The sequence below is a fragment of the Lactuca saligna genome, chromosome 5 (assembly GCF_052625555.1).
Source record: "Lactuca saligna cultivar CGN05327 chromosome 5, ASM5262555v1, whole genome shotgun sequence".
Classification (NCBI taxonomy): Eukaryota; Viridiplantae; Streptophyta; class Magnoliopsida; order Asterales; family Asteraceae; genus Lactuca; species Lactuca saligna.
Genome location: NC_136421.1, coordinates 130,222,085 through 130,237,853, shown reverse-complemented (window position 1 = coordinate 130,237,853; position 15,769 = coordinate 130,222,085). Strand labels below are relative to the sequence as shown.

The 15,769-nt window shown below is 35.5% G+C and overlaps 1 protein-coding gene across 1 annotated transcript; it reads left to right on the top strand.

The window, feature by feature from the left end:
• Window positions 1-6,171: 6,171 nt before the first annotated feature.
• LOC145046584 (uncharacterized) lies at window positions 6,172-9,948 on the top strand. The gene is made up of 7 exons (XM_078994869.1): window positions 6,172-6,429; window positions 6,523-6,652; window positions 7,122-7,279; window positions 7,384-7,456; window positions 8,350-8,541; window positions 8,816-8,909; window positions 9,147-9,948. Exons 2-7 carry the CDS (start codon window positions 6,527-6,529, stop codon window positions 9,794-9,796), a joined length of 1,293 nt encoding a protein of 430 aa, XP_078850995.1. The 5' UTR covers window positions 6,172-6,429; window positions 6,523-6,526; the 3' UTR covers window positions 9,797-9,948.
• Window positions 9,949-15,769: the final 5,821 nt, after the last annotated feature.

The window sequence follows — 15,769 nt, the reverse complement described above, 5'->3', positions numbered from 1 at the left end:
TTTCCTTTTAGTTTACCTTTTGTTACTAGGCCCCCAAAAATATCTAGCCATCAAAATCATAGTATAATCTTCCTTCCACATTACACACATTCAGTGGATGATTCCTTACCACCATGAGAATGAAATTTTATGGAGATTAGATAACATTTTATTTCAATTTTTAAAAATGATTGAAAACTTTCTTACCACCATGAGAATGAAATTTTTGGTAATAATGCCTTCAAAATTTTGTACAACCACAACATGGAAACAAACTCCGATGAGACCAAGAACATGCTCATGAAATGATGAATTTGTCTTTAATGAAGTTTTTCTACACTAGTTTGTTATATTTAATTCACTCTTAATTTTTTTATGTTATTATATGCGACTGAGTTTTTTTTGTGCACCTACTACTACATATTTCTACGTCCGCCCCTGATGTTAAATGTTATATGAATTTTGATTTTAGTATATAATTAACGATTTTTTTTTCTAAATCATGATTGGTTTATTTTAAATTGATTATGAATATAAGTTGTAGCGTTTATGGTTGTTTTTATTATTTAGTGTTGGCAAGAACTTTGCATTACACTTGACGCAACTTTGAGTAATATTGATATATCATGTAATTTGGTATATATCTTTCAATTATATGAAACATCAAATAATAGCATTTCATTACTATTGTGATAAGTTGGTTTATATATTACATTTTTACTAATGTTAACGGTCTTATTTTTGTTTTTCTAATAACTGTAACGTTTTTACTAATTGTACATTTTACAAATCTCCTAATATCTTATAATTTTTTTTATCTTTATAATTTTTCATAAGTATGTTATTTCCAAGATTGATTGTCTTAAATACGAAACTTTGTTCACTGATTTCGACCAAAAAAGGGCTTCCGATGACCGAGATATGACCTTTCAAGGACATAGGTAGATTAGGGAAAAATGTTGAAATAAAAGCTTTGGCTTTTTAAATAAGAAAACATATACACACATTGCTAGTAACTGAATATGTTAAAAAACAAAATAGAAATTACAATGCACTTTGTATCCACTAAACATACTTACAACAACTCAAAAGAAATTTAGAAATTGCATGTCAAAACATTTTAGATTAACGTCAAAGTAAATTGCTAGTAACTAAATCTGTTAAAAACCAAGAATTATGAGCAAATATGTCAAATTAATAGCAGTGTAATATTGATAATTAAAAACACTGAAGGGTAAATGGTAGTTTTTAATCATTAACTACCGTTCAACCCAAACAATCTCAGAAAAATTTAATTACGTAAGACACACATACATAGATACAGTTAATTAAAAGTCACCATGCTTTTCTCATGGACATTTTATCAAACATGCAGAGTGCAACATCAAATGCAAGGGTAAAAAGATAAAAGTAAAAGATTGAATAACTAACACTAACATTTATAATCAAGATTATTCATACATTCAAAGATCACAATCAAATACAACACTAATGAGAATTAAAAAAATCAAACACAATTAATAAAAATTAATAAAATCATAATAAAGAAAGAACCTGGATGATGAACGTGATGCTGCAAAGGATGATGCTAATCGAACATGATGCTGCAAAAGGTCTGAAGAAAACATAATATACGAACAATAACACATGATTATATATATATATATATATATATATATATATATATATATATATATATATATATATATATATATATATATATATAACTTTCAACAATGATTATGGAAAAGATATTAAATTTTGAATTCTTTGAATCTTTGAAATTGAGCAATGATATCCCGTAATCTTGTAGATACGTTTCATAGAATAGATATGAATTGAAAAAATATATATGAAAGAGGATAATTAAGAACATGATTTTAATTAGGAAGTAACGAAATTTACTTTAAAAAATTATGATAATGTTTAAATGAGTTGAATAAATTTCTTTTATAAATGATATTAACATTAAATCAATTAGTTAAACTTTCAAATTCAATCAACATTAATTTAATTTAATTTAATTTAATTTTAGGATGGCATCATCAAAATGATGCGATAGTTGAAATTAATCAATAAAATACAATTAATGGTTTTGATTGTTGAAGATAATATCATAAAGTTTCTCTTTTAATATATATAAAGATCTAACTGTTGATTGGACAATAACTTATCAACTTTTTTTTTTTTTTTCATATAAGCCATCATAAGTTGCTCAAATATTTGTAAATCATTTATCTAAATTGTTACCTTCACAACAAGAAATCTAACTTTTAGGGGCGCCACCATTAGGGACGACGTGTACCTTTAGGGACGACATTCGACAATTCGCCTTTTTGTCGTCGCTAAAGGTCACTGTCGCCGCTAATAGTGTCGTCTCTAAAGGGTGGTACCAGCGATCCGTGTGAATGCCTCTGAATCAAGTTCTGGCCCTACGATTACATCTTGATCCGACGGATGGAGTTAATGAAAAAATTGGCGCGTGTTTTCCCTCCAACATGTCGCCGCTAATGGTTAATTCAGCGTCCCTAAAGGCATCGTCCCTAAAGGGTGGCCTTTTTGTTCCCCTCCAGGTAGCAGATCGCAGACCAGGTATCACCTCCACTCCATTTCTCTCTCGTTCTTCCGGCGATTTCAATGCTTCTCCGGCGACTGGAGACTCGTTTTGCATCTTCCATCGACTATTAACCACCGGTGCACCCCACTTCTTCAACCGGAGTGATTTCCAGCTCCTCACCGGCGTACCTGCTCCACTAGCGACGTGCTCCACCGGCGACGTGCTCCACCGGCGACATTCTGAGTTTCCGACGTATTTCTCCACCGACAAAGGTTTGTTTTCCTTTTTGATTTCCACCGCTTTTTGTTTTTGTTTCCATTTCTCTTTTTTTTTTTTTGCTAATTTTACTACTTTTGATGGTCTTAAGGAGATTTCCCCATTACAACCACCAATCACCGCCACTACTGCCAGTCTCCGGTGAATTCCTAACCTCCACTGCCGCCATCTCCACTATTTTCAGTTCTAGTTCTACAACCACAACCACAGGTGCATTAATATACTCTATTTATGTATGAATTTGATATATATATATATATATATATATATATATATATATATATATATATATATATATATATATATATATATATAATGTGTATTAATTTGATATATGTGTATATATGTATATATGAATTTGATATAAGTGTGCATATATGTGTATTTGAAAATGTGTTTGATTATATGTTAATTTAGTATAATCAAAAGTTATATATCGTGAGTATGTTTATTTGGCTTTAAGAATGTTTTTGATTATGTGTTTTTATCTTTTGTTAATTTTATTAACTTCTATGATTTCATTAATACTATTAGGCAATATTTGTAATGTAATTATTTGTATTATCTATAAATTATAATACAGTTTTTTTATAATTGAATTTTTTTTTTCTACCTAGGTTTGTTAATTATATATAACCTGTTATTTTGTAGGATAGTTATTTTGTTTTTCATGTTTTGGATTGTCAAATTAATCAAAATTTTATATATAGTAATTGCCGATTGTGATTTTTCATTTTGACTTGTAAGAATATTATATTTTGTCATCATTTTTTACATTGTTAACTATATTATGACATTTCTTAATTTATGATATGTTTTTGTCGACTTTTGACCTAAATATCTTGATAGTAATAATTTTTGTAAACATTGCATACCCTATATCTTTTTTCTAGATCCGTTCCTGTAGTCGTGTCATTTTTTTGGGTTGCATTGGTTCATCTCATGGCTGCTATGATGGGCCATGGAGGTGATGGTGGTGACAAGCCACCACATCCGTTCGGTGGAGATTTTGGTGTTCACCAGATTGATGGTAATTAAGATTTATTCTAATTCATTGTATTTCATATTGTATATATATAAAAAAAACTATATTTAAATTTATTTATATTTTTTGCAGCTGTACCTCCCAGACGAAGAGGCATGGCAGTAAACAAGAAAATGCATCGGCTATATGAAGCAAACGGCAGACAACCTCTAAAAATAATATTTGACAGGAATACTTTTGTGCCGATTGGGGATGTATATGAATGCTTCATTCGGGAGGTTGGAAGTTATATCTGGCGCGACATAGCTTTGGATAAGAACACCTGGAAAGAAGTTCCTGAAGATGATCGAAATGGCATGTTTACATATCTTTCGGTAATTATTTATAAAGTTATATTTAACATGTTTAATTTTGATTTATTTTTAAATTCTATATTTTTTGTAGACATATTTTGATTTTCAAGCCATTTCAAATGATCCCGATGCTAGAATTTTATGAGCATCACTGAACCATCGGATATGTCAGCGGTATAGAGGCCGCAAAAATATTGCAAAAAGTAAATTTATAGATATGCTAGAGGGTGCGGAGGCAGCAAGGGCTCGACCCCCTGTGGGTATGGATTCAACGCGTTGGAGTGCTACTATTGACCACTTCTTAACTGATACACATTGTAAACGATCCAGTGTAAACAAAGAATGCCGAAAGAAGCAAGTAGTTAAAAATCGTGGAGGGACGTGCAGCTACAGTAGTGCTTCTTTCAAAAATGTAAGTTATATTAATGTTTATTTAGTTATAACATATTTTGTAATGTTTATTTTAGTATAACATATTTTTTTAATGTTAAATAGAATTTGAATAAACTTGAAGTATTTCATCGTGCACATGTTAATAAACAAGGGGAATTCGTTGACCCATTAGTTGAAGAACAATATGTAAGTTATTATTACTTAAAAATGAAGTAGAATATTGTTTTTTTTTTGTGTTTGTTTTGAAGTATATTGACAATCTTCGTGAAATGCAGAATGCTTTAGTTGCTGAGGTTGCTTTACAAACCCATCACATTGCCGACTCCAGTGGTGATCCGAACTCCATTGATTGGATAGCCTTATTTGAGAAGATGTTAGGTGCTCGAAGGGGACATGTGAGAGGCATCGGGCCTAAGCCTTCCGTAGCGGGTCCAAGTGCTCCCACCCAGTGGCAGTGGCAGTGGCAGTCACAGTCACAAACACCACAACCAACACAGATACTTATTAATTTGTTGTGAATATTGTTATTTGATAGTTTGGTAACTTGTTTGTTAGTTTGTTAAATTGTTATGAATTTGGTAGTTTGTTAAATTGTTATGGACTTTATGTGTTTGTGACTTAATTGTTAAGTAATAATAATTTGTTCTTATACTATAATATATTTTAACTTATATTCTTACTTTGTAGGATGTGGATGTTAACGCTTTTCTCCAAAACCCGGTGTTTGTGACTGCACTTGGAGATATTATCCGCTCATTTAGCAAGCAAGTTGACAATGCGACCAACAACGACGAGGAAAACGATGATGGGGACAATGATTAATATATATTGTTTTATGATATGGATGATGTTATTATGGATTTAGATGATGTTAATGTGATATACTTTCTCTATGTTATTTGATGTTTTATGTAATGCAAAATTTTAAATTATAAGTTTTATAATTTTATAAATTCTGTATTTTTATAATATAAACTAATATAAAATATAAATTTTATCTAAAAAACAAGCATTAGTGGCGACACCTTTAGGGACGTTCTTCAGCATTAGTGACGACACATCCCGTCGGAATATTTGGCCGGAATAATACTGTCCGGTTGCCGGAATATTATTAGAGACGCCACCTTTAGGGACGACAAATGGTATTAGCGACGACAGGTATTAGGGACGACGCCTTTAGGGACGACTTTTGAGTATTAGCTACGAGGTATTTGCGGCGATCAAATTGGGACGACATATCGTCTCTAATACCTTTAGGGGCGACTTGCTTGACTATTTGCGATGCTTTTTGTCCCCTAAAGGTGTCATTTCTTGTTGTGCTTCTAGTCCAAATATAATGCATATATTAATATTGACCAGCATCGATATATTTCTATCAACATCGTTGCCCCACTCACATTGTTTTATCCAGACTTTTTGGTTTGGCATGCCGGCAGCTGAAAGTGGACAATCATAATTTTAATAAAATTTAAATGTTATTCTTATAAATTATTAGACATATATATTTTTATTATATTCTTATTTAGTTTTATTATCCCAATGTTTATGTCACAAATAAATTAAAATTCCAATCATTATATAAAGTATAAAGACAGAATGAAAAGCACACTACGTTATTAAATGCCGAAGATTCCTTTGGTTTTAGGAAACCATGAAACCATTGGCAGATAGCAAAAAGCAAAATATCCCAAAGTTCTACAAGAAAAGATGGAACTTACAAGAAAGAATTAAACGTTTTAATCCCTATGTTCATTTCTTTCCCAACTGTATTGGAAAGATGATTCTTTAATATAAGTATTTCACATCATTTCCGTCTTTATGATCATTCTCCATAGCATAAGCTATCTACATATCATCTATCCTTTTCCTGAATCTGTTTTCTAAAGGTATGATTTTTTTTTTCTGTTCTTATTGATTCCTTATTCACACCTGCTCATACAAACATGCGTACCCTATTAAGCTACCTATTTTTGTTTCAGCAACATGAATAACGCAACATCCACAGATACAAAATGGTTATGTGAAACTCCAATCCATTCTGATGTAGAAGCCAAACTGAGGCGCCACTTGGTTGAATTAGCGAATGCTGATAGAATACTTGGAATCCAGGTGCATACCACTGCTCCAATATAATTATTTTACTATATAATTTTTATTTAGTTTTGGTGTGTATTAAAGACTTAGGAAGCTTGAATTACAAATACACTTGAATTTGTTGGCTTTTACAGAGGTTATGAGCTAGATTAACGAGGTTTGATAACAGGAAGTAAAGAAATAACATACACACGTGGGGCAAAGTTTTGTACTTTTATTCTTAAAAACTGGAAAAGGGGATACAAAAGTACACTTTGCCTATCTATTTAAACTAGAAAAGTACCTAAAAAGAAGAAACAAATGACTTATTTACTTGAGAACAAGGGACCATTAGGCAGTTGCCCACATGGCTTTGACTTATTTAGAACTCCTAATAATGAAAGCATATAAATTAGAAACGTGTTATAAAAATCTGGATTACACTCATAGAATTATACCTTTTGTGATTGTATTTTACAAAAACTTTGATTATTATGTTTCTTAGGTTTGTGCCTACAAAGATGGGAAAGTGATAATTGATACTGCAGCTGGAGTTATGGGAAAAGATGACCCTCGTCCAGTTCAACCCGATACCTTGTTTCCTGTTTTCTCTGTAACTAAGGGAATCACGGCTGGAATGATACATTGGCTGGCTGATAAGGGGTATTTTCGTCAATTTGATATTTTTAACACCCATAAGGGGAGCTATACGTGGTATCTCATTATGGAATGGATGGAAATAAAAGTAATGTGTACTTTCATTTTAGGATACTGAAGCTTGACGATAATATCGCAAACTTTTGGCTTGAGTTTGCTGTAAATGGAAAAGATAAGATAAAGGTGCGCAAATTGTTTACCCTAACCCTAAATCTTCAAACATAAAACTTAAAGTTAGTTTCAAAGCATCCATATATACTACATAGTTTAATGAAATTGTTGAACTAATTTGGTGGATATTAGACATTCAATGAATTAAACCCAATGTCATATTGGCTTTCAATATATTGTCACTGAATTATTTGATTAGAAAAATGAAAACTTCATGAATATAAAATGTTAAACAAATATATAATTTTATTTTTAGATATGTTGGTTAAAAATGATCAAAGTTATATCAAAAAGAAAAAGTTTATAAGGGCGTGTTTGGCAAAAGTAGCTGTTAGCCGAAAGCGGGTAGTGGTTACCTGGTAGCGGGTAGCTGGTAGCGTGTAGCTGGTAGCGGGAAGCTGTAGCTTTTATTTGTTATATGAATGTTTGGCAAAATTAACTGGAAGCTTTTGAAATATATAAAATTACATAAAAGGACAATTGATTAAAAATAAATAAATATATAAATATATTTTTAAAGGTAATTATGGAAATTGATTTCAAAAGCTCAGGAGCGTTTTGTTAAACGCTACATGAAGTAGCTTTTAGAATCGGAGCGTTTTGTTAAAACTAAAAGCTAAACGCTCGTACTGCCAAACGAAGCTTTTTGTTTAAATTATAACGTTTTATCAAAAGCTAAAAACTAGAAGCTCTAAAACGCTTCCAAAAGCTCCGTGCCAAACATGCTCTAACTTTATTGATTGTGGATGTACTAATTAAGCTATAGGCTTTACGTGGTTTTATGTCTGCTATGTTACAGGTACCTCATTTATATATCACATAGTTCCATTACATTTTCTCTATAACTTTGTAATTAATTATACATTCGAATACAAGGACGACATCACTTTTCCTTTCTCTCTTAGGTTCATCATGTACTTGATCATACATCTGGCCTACACAATGCTCTTGCTGGCATTACTGAGGACCACGTGTCATTTTGTGATTGGGATGAGTGTTTAAAACGCATTGCGATGGCCACACCCGAGACTGAGCCTGGTCGTGAACAGGTTTATCATTATCTGTCATATGGTTGGCTATGTGGTGGCATCATTGAGGTACCATTATTATAGAATTATATCCATCTTTTATTTTTGTCTTTTACACTAAAGAGACCCAAACCAACTCCATATCTCACCTTTTCCAATTTTTTGTCTTTTACACTAAAGTCTCAATCAAATGCATACATCCTTTTCAATTATGTTGTGTGTTCACACGAGGTCTTCGTGCCTCCTTGTGGTCTTATTTGATTGACTTGAACGTAAAGGGAATGGTTACTTAATTTCATATATTTCTTTATTTTCATTGATGTATATGTTCTTGAATATGTAGCATGCATCCGGGAAGAAGTTTAAAGATGTTCTTGAGGAAGCTTTTGTACGACCACTTAATCTGGAGGGAGAGCTTTTTATAGGGATTCCTCCAAGTGAGATTGGCGTTCACAGCTCATTAATTAAATTAGCATTTCCACCATTATTCCATTTTTCACCACTTAACTATTTTCTATAACGAGTAGACCACTATACTTTTTTTTTTTGTCCATTCTAAAAAAAAAAAAAAAACTCAATTTCCTGGTTGCCGGGTTTTTAACAAGTGTTTTTATGCATTACCTTGAATTAGTTTGATAGTTGATAAGAAACTATCATTTTTATGTGCAATTCAGATGTGGAATCTCGTCTAGCTAATTCTTCGTACGATACAAGTGAATTTAGTAGCCCTCCACCTCCAACCGCCGCACCCCCTGTCAATAAAAACCCTTATGCCGCCATGCCTTCCTCCCTCGTGCCGGAGGTGATTCCTGCCCTTGTTAACTTATGCAACATAGTTGAAGGCCGACGTGCCATAGTACCTGCTGCCAATGGAAACTGCTCGGCTCGTGCTTTGGCCCGCTACTATGCCGCCCTTGTGGACGGCGGCACCATCCCTTCATCCCATTCTGCAACCACCGACAGCCATACAACCATCGTGACTAAAATCTTTAACAACCCTAAATCGAAAATTCATGACGCATTTTTGGGAACCGGAGATTATAAGGATTTAGCATTACCGGATGGGAAATATGGGCTTGGTTTTAAGAGGATTAAATCAACCGAGGGTTTGATGATCGGGTTTGGTCATGCGGGTTTAGGTGGTTCGACAGGATACGGTGACATCAACAATCGGTTTTCGATTTCTGTGACTGTAAACAAGATATCTTTCATGGCTTTCACCACCGCAGAGGTAATCCGGTTTGTTTGCTCGGAACTTGATCTTCCGGTACCCGAAGATTATGCAGGATCTAGGCAGTTGCATGAGAAACCGGTGATGAATTAAACGATATTATATATAATAGAGGTAACTTTTATTATGCATGTTTAAGGAACCATACATTTGTCGTGTAAAGCCATCTTTTCTTAAGCATTTGTGTATTAACTTATGCTTGTAACACAGGATCAGCATTTTATTAAATAAGAGAATTGTTACTTTATGTTACATGCATGTAGGAAATTTAATGGGTGATAGGTTGGAAAAGTGTTACTCCATTCGGTCTAGCAAACCGATTAGATTAATTATAAATACGAGGAAACAAGGCCAATTACTATATATATATATATATATATATATATATATATATATATATATATATATATATATATATATATAGAGAGAGAGAGAGAGAGAGAGAGAGAGATTGAAAACATTTCTTATTGTGAGAATATTTTAGAACAAATTTGGAACATACAATTTTTTAAAATTAAAATCATCAAATAATACTAATATGAATAAAAATAAAAAAAAAAAACCACTAACCAACGCTACTCACCACCCAAAAAACATCACCCACCACCACCTATCACCGCCATCCATCACCACCACCCACCTCCAACAGAACCATCCACCACCACCAACCCCGGCCACCATCCACCACCAAAACCACTATCACCACCGACCACCACCCCCACCCACCACCCACCAAAACCACCAACATTAGTACAAAAAAGACATACGCTCACACTTTCCGAAAAACGGCTTGTGACACTTTTTATTAAAAGTGTGTCCAAAAGTCACTAAAAAAATTTAGAGACTGTTTTTAGATATATTTAAATTAGTTTGTGTGGCAATTATATAGATAATCAAAACTTTAACCACACTTAATTATACCAAATGCGACAAATATTAGTCACACTCGAACACTAAGGCCATAGGTTACAATCAACCACATGTATCAATTAAAATTGTCATATTTTTTTATGAGAGACAGTAGATAAACGTATTGTGACATGAGTCAGTTGTATTTGTGTCTATAACCCGATGCCTTTTTAGCAACATAACAGACAAAGTAGCTAAAAGGTGATACATATGGTCACACTAAATATTTGTGTGTCCATAGGGCGGTTCTGTACTAGTTGTACTTAGTTAACGCAAGAAAAGAAAACAAGTTAGTATTGGTTATTTATGGTCATGTACCTTTTATTATGTGTGTCAAAAGATGATGAATTGACTTTAAGAAGAAACAAATATTGTGTGTAGGTAGCATTTAGTTATGATTACAACTATTATATGTGTCTATATGTAAATATAGTTCTAAAAGAACAATAATATCTTATTGGTATAATTAGGGGTCGTTCATTGAATATGTTACTATAATTATGTAATGTTCATTCTGGTTGTACTATTGTATTTGTAACGTTAAAGAATAGTCATCGCCAAAATATCCTTTGTTGATTAGTGAACCATTTGACTTATATAGAGCCATTGAGTCCCACCCAAACTGCATAACATATTATTAAACTTTGGGATAGTTTTTACAAAAAACAAATGTCATATTTTTCATTGATGACTGTTAGAATTTCCTACATCAAATGAGTTTTAGTCATATACCAGTTTGACTTTTAGGACCTATTTTGGTCATATAACAGTTGGAGTGATGTCAACATATACAAAACAAATGGTTAAAGTTGCATATGAAGGGATCCTTTAAGTCCACCAAAATACCCTTTAGAAAGAAACATAAATCTTTACTAGGGTCTGTACAAATTTCTGGATCAAAACACCAGAAAAAGTAAAAGACTATGTTTCCCTTTTGTAGTAACACTATCCTATTTTTCTTATATTCCTTTTTGACCTGAAAATTAAACCAAAAGAGTTTCCTATAGAGAATACCAATAATAACATTTAACTTTAAAAGGCATATTTTTGACTTCTAATCACAAAATTCAAAGATACAATGAAAAAAAAATCAATGAATAGGTAGATAAATTGTATTAAATATGAATTGGTAGCAATGTGTTGGAAATAGTACACTTAGCACTTGTTCAATCTAATAACTACTACAAAATGAACCATTCTAATTGACAACTTTAAATCATATATTTGTTCTCTTGTTCAACACCCTGCACCAGTTGAAGTTAGCTGCTCATACACAATAGATTGATGGTTCAACACCCGTGTATCTATGTTCAGTGTTCACCAATAAGCACACATTAAATAACAAAAGAAAAACATTTATCACTTTAAACATCATGTTAGTAGCATACTTATATTATTTTTACCCAAAATAGCAATGTCTTCTACATACAAAGTAATATTGACTAACGGGAAGCTGGATTGGTACAAAAAGTTTGTACAGAAGAACTATGTAACATCCCAAATATCACGACTAAAATTTTCTTTTTAAAACATTACTAAAACCATATTAAAAAAAAAACCGTATCATAAATCATAACATAATTTCGTAGCATTAATTCGAAATACAAACTTATTATTAGAGTAAAACATCCCAGGCTAGCTGACTATGGTGTGTGCACTACAATCTCTTCGAGCTCCTCTTTTGAAAACTGAGTACCTGAAACCAAAAACTGAAACTGTAAGCACGAACCTTAGTGAGCTCCCCCAAATCACCACATACCATACAATAACATATAAAGCACATACTGGGCCTTGCCCACTGCATCGGATCGAGGTCCGGACTAACTGGGGCCTTGCCCCTGCATCAGACCGAAGTCCGGAAACTGACTGCAACCTTGTCCCCTGCATCAGACTGAAGTCCGGACTAACTGGGGCCTTGCCCCCTGCATCGGACCGAAGTCCGGAAACTGACTGAACATAGCATAGCATAACATATCAACTAGCATGAACACATATACTGCATACTGCATCGGGCCGTAGCCCGGTACACATAACACATAACACACAACACATAACACATAACACATAACACATAAATCCTGTCTGCGCCACGAAGGCATCAAACATAGTAACTACTGCATCGGACCGAAGTTCGGAAACTACTGCTAACTAAACGGGTCGGCATTGTGGCCTTAGACCTGTTCCTACTGGAAGGAAACTCACCTGAATTGCTGAATTCTGCTGGTAACCCTCGGACTGCTAACCAACCACCGCCTGAAACGCTGCTCCTCTAACTCTCCAAGCTACCAATAACAAAACGACACTTAGCCTGACAGTCCTCTAAAAGTCAACTAACTCAACTCCGATCAAAGTCAAAGTCCTGACCAAAGTCAACCTTCCATGTTGACCCTATTCGCTGAGTTAGTTTACTGACTCGCTGAGTTCACTGATTTCCGAGTTCTGTACTGTCCAACTTACTGAGTCCCCACTCAACTCACTAATTTGAGCCTTGACTCGAAGGGTTTGGGGTTTCGCGACTTGGCTCGCCGAGTCCAAGAACAGACTCGCCGAGTACAAGGCAATCTTCATCTGACTCGATGAGTTGTTCATCCCACTCGTCGAGTTGGTCCACAACTTCATGCTACTCGCCGAGTCCACTCAAAGGACTCGCCGAGTCCATCCAAAAACCCTTACATGCAGAGGCTTTTTGAGTCATGCATGGACTCCAAACTGTAGATCTACCCTTCCCAAGCCTATTCCACACGTAAAGTTGCAAGCTTTACGTGTAGAGATGAAGATCTAGGCAAAATGCACCATGAACTAGGGTTTAAGGCAAAGAGGCTCCATGATCCACTCAAGGGCTGATACTTTGTGCTTGTCAAGGCCATCATATGCTTAGATCTGAAGTAGCAACTTCAGATCTGGCTTCTAACTTGAAAGAATAACATTATGGCTAAAAACCCCAACAACAACACATATATCTAGGTGTAAAGGAGGGAAGAATAACAGCTTGTTACCTCCAAGATGAACACCATAAAAGTATATCTCGGGTCTACACCTCCTCCTTTGAAGCAACCTTCTTGATCTTCAAGTTCCTTTCCCAAAGTTCCTTCCTCCAAGCCATTTCTCTCAAATGATGGAAGCTCACACGAAATCAAGGGTGTACTGTTTCTCTAGGATGATATGGGGGCTGAGGGAGGGACATAACACCCTTTAAATAGGGTACAACTCCCGGGATTAGGGTTTTTCCTCGTTCAGACCAGACTCACCGAGTTACCTTGGCCGACTCGCCGAGTCGGTCGCTTACTCCTCGACCCGGATTCCGCTCGGACTCACCGAGTCCCTCCTTGGACTCGCCGAGTCTCCCCTTAAAATTGGGGTTTTCTTTCTTTTCTTGGCTTTCCAAACTGTGGGTGTTACAACTCTCCCCCAATTAAACTAAACTTCTTCCTCGAAGTTTGCTACGATCCACCGACTGTGATCTGCCTCCAATACCCCACCGCTCATTCTAACACCAGCTGCCTACCTTCACTGGCCTTCCGCTCAGTCATTCAGACCAATGTCAATCCTTACAGATAACAATCTCGGGTCCATCCTGACCCTGAACATTCTGGAAACGCAACTCACTCAACCGACAATCTTTCTGATAATCTCCAAATACTGCACTGACCCCGTAGAGGTTCACCCCTTCTTTCCTTGCACGATTTCCTTGCCTTCCCAAGGCGATGCTCCATAACCACCTACCTTTTCCGCCACTGTGAAGACCCTGTCTCCACCAAATCTATTACTCCCGCTACTCCCAGTACGGGTCATCGTCGCCAGTATCCACTGGGCATTCTTTCTACTACCATTCGGTGTCGTGCACCCCACGAACAACTGACTGAATCCTACCATACGCTGTATACTCGCACTGCTACTAACTGAAAATTCTGCTATTCCATATCTAGCTTCCGGATGAACTTAGACCACCCAGGTCCAACTAATATGGCTGAACTTGCAGTCCGACACAAACTTAATACTACCCAATATACTACAATTATCTGAAACACTGAACTGCCCTGAAACACTGAACTGCCTGCAACACTGAACTGCCTGAACGAAACCTTTCTTTGGAACTAGTTTCCACTAGTCATCCTGTTACTGTGGCCCTAACGACCTCCCGATCCAACCGATCGGGTTCAAACATCGAAACCAAACATCAACAAATCCAAGACTATAATGATGGCTCCCAGACTAATGGTAGCCCTTAACATACATGAACCCCCAATGGTTCACTGCTTCCCTGATCTCATAACTGTGTTGACGATCCATCTGTCGCATTGCTGGCTCAACCATGACTAAACTCTGGAAAATTAGAAATCCAACCCGTGGATTTCTATATGCTCACTGCTGCACACGAACTAGTGGATACTATTGCTTCCCCCTGCATCCAAACATCGCGCTCATGCTGTCTACTAACCTGGCGAATGCTACGGTTACACCCGTAGACCTACAACTCCATAATACTGTCTGGCTGCTAGTGAACGCTACGTCTACCCCTGCAGGCTTACATCACTCTACTACTATCTGACTGCTAGTGAACACTACGACTACCCCCACAGACTTACAACACTACTACTACTATCTGGCTGCTAGTGAATGCTACGACTACCCCCACAGACTTACAACACTACTATTACTATCTGGCTGCTAGCGAATGCTACGGCTACCCCCACAGACTTACAACACTACTACTACTATCTTACTGCTTACAAATCATTAATCCGAGGACTTCCTGACTATCCTTAGTTCTGCTAGAAATTCCTCATCCTGACTTCTCAAAATCAGTCCTCAATCATCGGATGCTACATCAACCTCGACATCTTATATCATTGAAGAAATTAGCGTTCCGTCGAGGAATTCTTCGACTTGGTTCCCAAAACAACCTTCTCCTAATCTAGAAACATGAAACTAACATTGGGAAGTTTCCAAACATCCAACTCCTGAATTCACACAACCCTACATGATGTCTCTACCACTGACTACTAACACGGAAGCATCTCCTGCTAACTGTTCACAAGATCCTCCTTCCGACTCAATAGAGTCCTATCGACGGTCCTCCAACCTGGATTCCCAATCAGCTACAAACCATATCGATTACATGAACTAACTGCTGGGAAGTTCCTCAAACTCCCAATT

Coding starts and splice junctions, on each gene's coding strand:
- LOC145046584 (XM_078994869.1), top strand. CDS start 6,527: ATGAATAACGCAACATCCACAGATACAAAATGGTTATGTGAAACTCCA. Junction 6,653..7,121: donor ATAGAATACTTGGAATCCAG/GTGCATACCACT, acceptor TATGTTTCTTAG/GTTTGTGCCTACAAAGATGG. Junction 8,542..8,815: donor TATGTGGTGGCATCATTGAG/GTACCATTATTA, acceptor TTGAATATGTAG/CATGCATCCGGGAAGAAGTT.